Raw genomic sequence first — 11,451 nt, forward strand, 5'->3', positions numbered from 1 at the left:
TCAGCATCTCTCTTCTTCCTTCAATGAGCTTTTTAGCCGTTTCAACAGGATTGTTCATTATAATATTATTGGTATTTCTTTTATAATTCCAGATTTTAATTGCTACCACACCACAAGTGGTACTAAACTAATACCACTGCTTGAGCGGTTTTAAACAATGCTATAATTATGTTGCTGCATTCTAGATATCTTATAATAAATCATCAAGATAAACATCTCTGTATGAGTAATACGAATAAAGCCACACCATGAGTGGTACTAATATAACCTGCTAATAAGTGGTATTAGTGGTGCCATCTAAACCACTCATTTAGTGGTACTAAGATGTGGGATGACCTCGTCTTGATAGATAGCACCGTCCTTTTCACATAGTACTCAAGTTCATAGTTCATAGTTCAAAAAAGTTGTTTGAAGTTATCAAAGAGGCTGTCTCAAAGCTACTAAAATTTTTAGCGCCTTGGGAAACCTGGAAACAGATACAGCTTCTTTCCTTGAGTAAAAGTGCATATCGCTGATGGAACATTTCCACCCTGTGTATAGTTTGCCTGGCTAAGACTGACTTTCCGTACCTTTTGCTGTATCTATAAGCAGTATTAAGAAACATTCATTCAGATAACTTGTTGTATAAATTTGATATGTGGTCAATGACTCGCTAATTTAGACATACTTTTACCATAGCAACATTATGCAAGCTGTTTATATAGAAATATGAATTCTTAAATTAATCTTCAAATAGTAATAGTTCACTTCATCAGTCAGCAGTCATCTCCTGACTACCATTATAAAATAGTCAATGTAACCTCAACAAGTGTCACCTCTACTTTGTCTCATCTGCTAATATACTAGTTACTACTTAATACAAAGGAATAAGATATACTTACTATTTTGAATAAACTCTCTACATCTCTGTGACACGAGTGCTTGTAGAAAGTGGCAACTAAAACCCTGATAAACCAGGATCCATGAGTCTTGGATCTAGTTGATGTGTATGCTGTAATATAAATGTAAAATGAGCAATCTCGGCACTCTACACAGACTTAATTTGGAGCAGGACAATACATGTAGGCTCAGAAAAACAAAGTACAGTATCTGTCATAGGATAGACAGTAGATAGTTTTGTTGCGCTACTATAAACAGTAGTCTTTTAGATGGCAGTCTACCAAAACAAAGAAATGGTGAATATCTATTGTTAAAACTGAGTACAGATTAAGAGTCAATAGAGAGTACTTGAACAGCTACTAGTTTTTGTGTGAAAAAGTAGATTGAAAGATAAGATATTTATAAAGTGAGCCCAAATAACTCCTCCTTAATGAGCTGATGATCTCAGCTGTAAGTCACTGTAGTATAATTAACAAGTGAATGACATCATGCCTAAGTACTAACCTTCACAACTAGACTTCATGATAAAGAAGTCATCCACGTTGAGTACAATAGGACGATCTGAAAGGGATCCTTCATCATCTGGCTTGAGGAAAAAAGGAAGTTCTGTGATCTCCACTGCAGCAGACACTGACGGAGTGGAGGAAGAAGCCAATTGCTGACCATGTAACTTTGAGGCATTTGGACTGCGACTGAGCTCTGAATTAGAAAGTTCTTTCAAGTCACCAAAGTCAGTCCGTCCTAAAATAAAAGTGTGAGAAGAGCAGATGAATACCAGCATGCTGGCTATTGTAATCAATTATGATCCGTGTATCTAGGATAATTCCTGTATTTTCTAGAATTCATTGGTATATGTTATAAAAAACCTGAAGAAACTGCAATTAATGCTTTTTGAAAACATTTTATCTCTTTTACTGAGTAGCTTTCTATTAATTGACTGAATCAATATTTAGACTGCTGTATGTATTAAATGACAATTAGGATAATAAGTTCTTACCCTACAAGGTTAGTAGGTAAGTGCTAGTGGTCAGATGTACAAGCAAATAGTTATAATAAACTAGTGAATCTTATGACTGTTATGTGTAAATTATATATGAATAGAGGATAGACACTGCAAAACGTTTTAAAGTGGTACAACATGTCAGCAAGTGCCAAATCCTAATGAAGTTTGTTAAAGCTTGTTGAATAACATAAAATAGAAGTTTTATTTGTAGAATATATTTTAAAATGCTGTATTTAACCGAAGTCTAAATGCATAATATCTCATAAACTATATTAAATTCAGTTAGAGTATCCATACGTACATACACATATACACATGTTTATATATGACATGTTTTATTTATTAAAAATAATATTTATCATGAGATGATAAATGAATATGCAAATTTATAGCAAAGAAGGTCTGCAACTCCAAAAAAAACAGTTTGCTTAAATACTAGCAAAATCTCCATAAAATAATTTTTCTAATATTTTGCAGACTTCAAAGTGCTCTAATTACATGCTTCTTCAATAGCCTAAGTATCAACTGAAGGATTCTTGCACGTGAGAATGCATTTATATGCACATATTTATAATAAAAGTGAAGGTGGGAGAATGAAATCAAATGGTGTTATAGACATGCAGTAACATATATTAAGCGCTATCCACTTATTAGAATAAGTCAATGAATGACTCACAAAATCTGATAAGATAAACACTTGTTTACAAGCACAATCAATACATAATTTTACGTTTATTTGAATAGTTCTTTTTGTTGGTGCATAACCAACATGAATATTGCTAGAGTAGAGAGCTTTTGAAAAGCATGGTAGAGAAATGAACAGCTTTGTTGAGAGAGGAATGTGCAAACGGGTGAACATGGTAACCAGCCTACTTCTTCTGAACCAAGGTATAAGTTGGTATAATCACTTGATTAAATATATATTAATAGGATTTGATAGAGTATGTATACCAAATTATAACCTTTTTTCAGATGGAATGTTCTAGACAAAGGAGGTGAGTTGTGTATAAACTATATACATTGTATGTAAGTAAAAGTATGCAACACATCAACATTCATTTTACCAACCTCCAGAGCAGGCTTGTACAATGATGAGCTTGGGTTTACCAGCCATTGCAGGAAATCTCCTTGGAGACAAGCTGTCTCTAATAGATATCAATGAGAAAGGTTTACCATGGTGGTCTATCAGCATGTCTCCTTCAGTTCCATGGCTCATGATGATCAGTACAAACATTCCTAGCCTGCTGTGCTCTTCTCTACTTGTTTCCTCTCGTATCTCTTTTAGTATTTCCTGTTAACAGGTTTACACAGAAAATTGATAAATTGTAAGGTGTCTTGTTTCTATCTCTTTAGAATTTTTTGTTTTGAACAATTTTAAAGTTTTCAAGTAAAATAATTGTAAATATGAATATTTAAAAATCATAAACATAATAAATCTATTAAAATCCAAGACTGGATGCACCAATAAGTCTAAAAAGGGGAGACTTTCTGAGGTATTAAAAGATTACTAATAGATTTTGTATTAAAGGCTTTAGAAGGTCTTCCTTTGATAAGTTTTGCAATGTTGACATTTTCAATAAAAAGATTTCTTTTCATTAAGGAGTCTAACGAGATTATACCCAAAGGAGATTGAAAAGACCACATTAAATAGTTAGTAAATAATAAATTACCACTAGTCTAACCTAGACTATGAAATATTAAGTTATAGCACTAATCTGACATAGACTATGGAATATTGAGATACGGTATTAGCCTAATCTAGGCTATGAAATATTTAGGTACCACACTACTCTAACCTAGCCTATCAAGTATTGAGATACAGTACTAGTCTAACCTAGACTACAGAATATTGAGATACAGTAGTAGTCTATCATAGATTATATAATACTAGCAGAATTCCCAGCATTGCATGTGTATTAAAAGTCAGTTTCTAAACAGTGACAGACAATGTAGTTACCTGCCACTTGCCATTAGCTTGACACATTGCCAATTGCTAATTTGAGTAAGCTAGTATTGCTAAACTTACTAATAAAAGCCATGAGAGCAAGCATGAAAAGATGTTGGACCGTAGCACAAAGCGGTATGTGTATTTTTGCCTACATAGTGACATATATCGCTTATTGAATCTACCAATCTCACTTAGCTCAATGGTTTAGCCTATTGTCTGGGAAAATGGATTCCTCATTCCAAGATTTTACTAATTATTGCTGAAAAACCGAATCACACACACAAACCTTGAGATTTATATATATATAAATTAGGATAGTGTAATGGAAACTAACAACTGCGCCTAGAGCGGAGAGATTGATATGGCTGGCCGGATTGGCCGAGCCGATTATAACATAATTACATAGCTTAGCAAGGAAACTTGCATCGGCCATGCCAGAGTGAGGCCAAAACAGGTTGTGCCAAGATTGGTCCAGCTGACTACCAACCAGGCACCAAATAAACTGGCTCGTTGCCGAGCTGGCAGAGGCCGGTCATTTAGAAAATGGTAGAGCCTACAATCGAAAGAGCTACATAAGGAGCCTGATGAGCCATAGTAGAGGAAATCACGAGAAAGTCTTGCCATTGCAGTTCTTGTATGCAAAAATTGACTGTGTTCATATTTATATACTTTTGGCATACGCATAAAGCTTCTATACGCTGAAGGTGGTCTACTTCTTTGTGGAGTAGTAAAGGGTCATGGCGGTTCCTTTACACTGGTCGCAGTAGAAGGATCTCCTGAATCACTAGCTTCACAGAAACCAGCACACTACAAAATAACCTGCTCAAGGCTGTCCTAATGATAGTACCCTGCTCTAGTAAGGGAGAGACCCAAGAAAGCAAGAATTGCAAGGCGAGATACCATGCAACCTGGGAAAGGCTCAGCTGCCCTACATATGACAGCTCACCTCCCAACCTTTAAAAAGTATCTCTTGTAAAAAAAAATTGTCAGCATAGATACCTGGCATACTAAAACACGGATAGAGATACAGGCCGTCTACCAATGTATTAAAAAGGCTGATGATGGTGCTCCTGGCTCCCAACTCATTAATTCAAAGTAACTCAATACACTGGCACCAAGGATGTAGAATATTTTATAAGCCACTTTCAGAAGGTAACTGAAATCAACGGTTAGACAAAGGTGGCCAGGCAGGTTCACCTACGCAAAGCTCTGCCAGAAGAGACAGAAAACTGCTGTCAGGCAAACCAAATCGAAGCCATCTTTGACATGCTTAGGGCTCGGTTCAGCCTCTCTCCTATGCAAGGTCATTATGAACTAAGAACCTTAAAAAAAGTTGCACAGACCAACCTCCAGAAGTACTCCATACAGGTGAAGCAGCTAGTTTGAGTAGCATATGGCGATCTGCCAGACCCACAGTGGGCCAACATGGCAAAAACAGGTTATGCAGTATGCTGTACAGTCCTGACTCACAAGGGGAGCTATTAGCCCGTGCCGACTTCCACATTGACAGACATGGTACGAGCTGGTATTGAGTTCCTTCGAGTACGGTTTAAAAAATGCCAGCAGCCAGCCATCCAGTCTATGAAAAAGCAGCCAGTCAACCGGGCAAGGGTAGTCTATAACCAGATCTTCAGCCAGCTTGCACATTTTGTGCAACAGCTAACAAAGCAGGTTTGCTAGCTATAAGATGAACAAAACAGCCCGAAGAGGCCGAACCAGCCAAGCCTTCCTATTTTGTGGCTGTGGAGACCAAAGCCACGTTCGAAGAGACTGCCGAGGCAATTTCTCTGAATGTGACTCAGTAAGAAATGGTAGAGCCCTTTGGCAGAACCAGAACGACCCTGCCCCAACAGTAGTGCTGACTACTGGTAGCACTGAGGCCCCCAACTGTCCTAGCCCTAGTGGTGTTTCAGGTAGCTGTCTAGACATATGCAGCCATGCTCGACCTCAGCAAGGAAGGCCTTAAAAAGCGACGATGAGTTGACATGTATCAATAGATATGGGCAGCTGTTACTTAGCAAAGTTCAAATGGTTTAAGGAATGGTAGTTGGGAATGGCTCAGACTTCTATGGCTGTTCAATGTTGGGTTACAGCCTACAACTACTTCTTGTTGGGGCTAATAGGGGGCTGCCCTAGGTACCAAACTCGCTACAATTTTCAACCAGCCTTACGAGTGAAGGAAAGGGTAGTCATGTGGTGTCTGAACCTCATCGACCCATCAAGTAGATAATGAACCTCCCCTCTCATGTTTGAGCTACTTTATCTGAATTGCCAAAACGCAAGAGGTAGGGGTGCCAACTCACCTGAAGGACCTGTTACGAGCAACGAGACAGAGCTGTGAGGAGCTAGCGCAAGCTAAACGGCTGGCCAGAATGTTAACACGCTACCAGGCCACGTTAATCATGAAATAAGAAAACATGGGCCTGATTTTTTTGAAGTAAAACACTCCATTCCACTGAAGGAGGGAGCTTGACCAATATGTCAACTTTTTCACCAGCTGAAATTGGAGCAAGAGGCCCAGAGGGAAGGCCAAGTACAGGGTCGCCCAGTAATGATCTCATTGAGACTGCCAAAAGTGCCTGGATTTCGCATGTGGTGTTGGTCTGGACGGATGGGAAATGGCGGTTCTGTACTGACTAACGCTGACTCAATGTGGTCAAAAGGTGGCAAACTTACACTCTTCCCAGACCAACTACGGTCTCAGTGCCCTTTTTGGCAGCAAGTTCTTTAGTCTGCTAGACATGGTCAATAAGTACCGGCAAGTGCTTTTAGATGTCGATGCACAGAAGTCAGCATTTGCGACACGATCTGGCTTATGGAAATTGAAGGTTTTGTTGTTAAGGCTCACTTCCGCTCTAGCCACCTTTTAGAGGCTAATGGAGAAGGTACTGCACAGCCTTCATCGGCAAATGCTGCTACTTTATTTGGATAACATCATAGCAATTTCTTCAGATTTCAGGACACACCTGCACCAGTTACAGGAGCTGTTCCGGTGGCTAAAGGAAACATGGCTCAAGCTTAAGCCAGCTAAATGTGAACTGTTCCAGTCACAGGTGCCTTACTTGGGACAAAAGATAAGCAAAGAAAGGATCAACAGTGACAATAAGAAGACAAAAATAGTCTAAGAATAGTCGACCGGAATGCGGCTCAGAGAGCTTCGAGTCTTGCTGAGCATGGTAGGTTACTACCTTCAGTACAGTTTGAGTTTAGCCAACACAACATGACCCTTGCAAAGGCTGCCAGGTAAAGAAGACAATTGCACATGAGGGAGAAGCAGGCTGCCGCTGATGATGTGAGGAACAAATCTCTTCCTCACCTGTGCTGGTATATTCCAATCCGAATCGGTCGTATAACAGCTTAGATAAGGATGCAAGTGGGTGTGGGGTAAGGACAGTATTGTTCCAAACTCAGGACAGGATGATTGCATACATCAGCACAGTGAAGCACTTTTAATCTTGTCTATATAGCTGGCAGTTTTTACTCTGAACCCATCATGTTTCACTCTGATGGCTGTGTAGGAGGAAGAAGCCACTACCCAAGTAGTCTGATAGTTGGAGATTGTGGCAGAATCCCATTACATGCTAGCATGCCAGAATGGGTCCCACCATGGAAAGCTAATGAGCTGAGCCTGCAGACCAGTGAGAAATATTGACAGTGTGAGCTTATCAAGCTAAAAGATATCAAACCTGCCCAGAAAGTCCTTGCCATGAACAGCCCTTGTCGTGTAGACTAGAAGGAAACTCAACAGCCAGCCATGTCAGAGGTTGCTAGGCGCGCTCGCAAGATGACTGGCAATTTAGACTATCCTGCCGCCTTGAAGGCAGTAGCCAGAGAAGTTGACCCAGGGCTGCCAAAGCTACCCTGAGTCTTTGCGACACAGCTTGGGTGCAGACTCGAGGTAACATTGGCAGAAAGCTGGAACAAATGCAGGCCAACGGCCAAGAGCCCATGACCACCACGTGCCATAAGTAGCTTACCAGCAAGCAATATAAGTGGGAGGGGGGTGGTAGCAAATGAACAAATCTGGCTATTTTTCAAAATACAGCAAGATGGAGTGCTTGAAGTCCAGACTTCACCTCCAAACCAAGCCAGATTGTGTACAGTCTGTTCGCCAAGTGTCAAAAAAACACTGTGTGGCAAACACATTCCTTGGACCACTGTGGGTTGAATGAGGCAGCCAGTGCCCTTCAGCTAACATGGTACTGGTTAAAACTGACAGTGACAATGAGGTGACTGGTCAAGAGACTCGAGTTATGCCAAGCCGAGAAGTATAGTTGGACAATGACAGCAAAAGAAACCAAAAGCTCAAAATCACACGCCCTAGCAAAAAGGAAGAGTGGATAGGGTGGAGTCACCGTCAATGACACAAAAGGGTAGTAAGCTAATATAAGTGTTAATCAACCACTTTCACTGAAGGCGAGATACTTTGGTACTCCGAAAAAACCATGGTGTTAGTGGTTGCCAGTGCCCATGATAAGTGAGTCTTCTAAGGCACGCGTTTGCTAGAACAAATATACACAGACCAAATAGCAAAGTTTAATAGTCAACTAATGACTGAGCTGTGTCAGCTCAGTCATGTAGAGAAAACACAAACTACTCTGTATCACCGCCGGGTCAGTGATGTAGTGGAACACAACAACTGGCTAATGGGCAACTGGCTCAAGTATGCAAGAGAGAAGGAAATGTGTTGTTCCCCCAGCTGATGAGGGCATGTGGAGTACGCTACATTCAGCAACAGGATCGATGACAAACCTGCAAAGGCTCAAATGAGAGCTGTGCTTGCTGGTTGAGCTAAAATACCACCCTCTACCAACTGAGCACCAACCAATACACAAAGATGTGGTGGAGCTCCTCAAGTGGTTGGAGAAGCTGCGCAGCTATCTCCAGGTCAAAATAAGAAACAATAGAGAAACCAGAAGGAACAACCCCTCTATACATCTAAAACTTGGTTTGAATAGTGAACAAGTAGCAAAAAAAAGGAGATAACCCTAAGCTGTAGGCAAGATTTTTGAGCAATAGCAGGTCATGAAGGTATTGCTCAATCACACCTATTAAAGAAATGCTCTGAACAAAGATGCTCTTAAACTGTAAAGGACAGGGCCCAAAATATAGGCTCTTTAGGAGCAGGAAAAATAAAATAGAAGCAAGAATACCTTGGCATGTCGAGATAGTCAGCCCAGAACGCAGGCCTAAGAGAACCGGCTACAACATTCACTCAAGACAAGCCTCAACTGGCGCAGAGAACAAGGAAACTGGAATGGTATGTTGAGTAGGCATGTCTTAATATGACGCCAACCAATCCATTACGATTCCGGCGGAGTCATATCAAAACAGATTAAAGTCGTCGAGCTCAAAAGCTATCTGTGGTACAACCATTTCTACTCTGGAACGCTAACGAGCAAGTTCAGCACCAAGCCTTTCCAAATATCACCCATTCAAGCCTCTCACAGCCCTTCTACCCTGTCGCTGTATAGTCTCAGCAAAGTAAGCTTAATAGTTTTCTAGAACAACTGCTGAGCCAGCTGAGACCCTTGGAGGCAGGAAAGGAGGAGCATCTAACGGGCCTCCTGAACTTGGACAAAAACATTGTGGCCGTCCGTAAGAGCACAGTCATTACAGACTCAGACAAGGCAGTGGGGTTATCCAACAAAAAGAGGACAAGGTCTTTGGAGTGTCATGGCCTGGTAGACTCTGTGAGTGATCCTACTTTGAAAGACAGGAATGATCACACTGAGTCACACCCGGTTGACACTAGGATCCTCAGCATGAGCTGATCAACTCTGAGCCTCAAGCCTCTAATTGGGTAGAGTGGAATAAAAACTAGCAACATGGCTCAAAACTGAGGAAGACCAACACGGCCAGCCGGCTGAGCATACAAGAGCAAGAGCTTTTGAGGCTGATAAGCAATGGGAGAGCAGAGCATAAGATGATATTGCCATTGCAGCTTTTGTATGCATGCATTGATTGTATTTATGTTCATATTCCTGTTGCAAATATATAAAGCCTTTAGACACTGAAATCGGTTTGGTTCTTTGTAGAGTAGTGAAGGGTCATGGGGGATCCTTTACGAGACAGCACTGGTTTAACTTCAACTATGGAATATCAAGATACATCAGTAGTCTAACCAACACTTTGGAATATTGAGATACTGTACTAGTCTAACCTACACTATGAAATATTGGGCTACAGCACTAGTCTAGCTTTGACTATGGAATACTGAGATACAGCATTGGTCGGACATAGACTATGGAATATTTAGGGAATAGTGAATGAACACCACTGTCTAACATATATTATCTGCTAATTCAGAACTATCAACTACCTCAAAGCTCAAGTCAGTCAGTTCTCCCTGGGTCTTTGCAACATCAAATTTTAGGTCTTTCATCAGCTTCATCAGGTTTGCATAATCTACTTCAGACCCATGTCTTGTATCACCTGAGTGCTGGAAAGTTTTGATATTAAATATAAGGACCCTCCCTCTCACGCCCTCACTCATCTTGTAGACCTAAAATCAATAGAGAACTAGAGTAAACTGTGATTAGTGATTGATAATAAAAATTTGAATACCATTGCATGTGTACAGCCGTACCTGGTTTATTACCGGAAAAAAACAGAAGGTAGTAGCTAGAGCTGCTGTATGCCTTTTTATTCATCAAACTCACTCATTCACTACTGCAATAAAATCGCTATTTTTACCAACTTGATTCAACCGGGTTTTTAAAAATTTGATGTGCTGTTAGTAGTTATAAAACATCTCAAAAAACCAATGCAGCTATTGCTTTACTGTAAAATGCATCTTATCTAGAACAAAATTTTCTACAAAATAACTATAAAATTGTTTAGTGAATCCCACTCTCGCAAAATTCCTAATGCTTCCTTTGCACCAAAAAAACGCAAAGAATTTTAGATTACCAGAACGATTGCGATCTGTTTTTCCCGTTTTGAAAAGAACAATTAAAAATGGAATTGCTTAACAAAAAGATTTTCGATTGATTGCATGTGATTGGCAACAAGGTTGTTTTGTTGGAAAAATTTGATTGATCCAGCTAATGTATAGCCTTTGTAATGAAAAGAAAAGTGAAACCCTCTTAATAAGCCGATACATCGGCTTATGGTCTGTACTTGTATTACCGCGAAGCTGAGACATCAGTTTACGGTAGCGAAAGATTTAAACCAAGTGCCTCCTTGCTGAAGACAGCTGAGTACTTGAGACACCATTATTGGAGTCGTTTTTCCTTTGATGACAAGCTATTGTCAATCTATGGATCATATAAAGTACTCTTGTAGTTTGTACATCCCTAAATAGAACCAATCAGCAGTTTGAACTCTACTAATATTTACCTACTACATGATTATCAATGCCATAAACACTAAAGTGATTGTTAGTATAGTTAGTAAGTTGTGCCTGTGTACTAACAACAACAAATGGTAATCTACATGTATGAGGGTTTTACAAACTAAAATATTGTAGTGCAACAATAATAGCAATGATGAGCTATAGAATGTATATATTAGAATATAAAATATGTCTCCTCTATCTAATCTACACGAATCCGCTTGTGATAAGACTTTGGGATTTGTGGTTTGGAGTATTCACTCAGATTCTCTAGACCAGGGATAG

General features: G+C 39.9%; 1 protein-coding gene across 1 annotated transcript; it reads right to left on the reverse strand.

The window, feature by feature from the left end:
* Nucleotides 1-449: 449 nt before the first annotated feature.
* LOC137390513 (caspase-4-like) lies at nucleotides 450-5,477 on the reverse strand. The gene is made up of 5 exons (XM_068076842.1): nucleotides 5,301-5,477; nucleotides 2,951-3,173; nucleotides 1,384-1,620; nucleotides 882-991; nucleotides 450-581 (listed from the first exon to the last, which is right to left on the reverse strand). Exons 1-5 carry the CDS (start codon nucleotides 5,475-5,477, stop codon nucleotides 450-452), a joined length of 879 nt encoding a protein of 292 aa, XP_067932943.1.
* Between the last annotated feature and the right edge of the window lie 5,974 nt (nucleotides 5,478-11,451).

This window comes from Watersipora subatra, chromosome 3 (genome assembly GCF_963576615.1).
Source record: "Watersipora subatra chromosome 3, tzWatSuba1.1, whole genome shotgun sequence".
Classification (NCBI taxonomy): Eukaryota; Metazoa; Bryozoa; class Gymnolaemata; order Cheilostomatida; family Watersiporidae; genus Watersipora; species Watersipora subatra.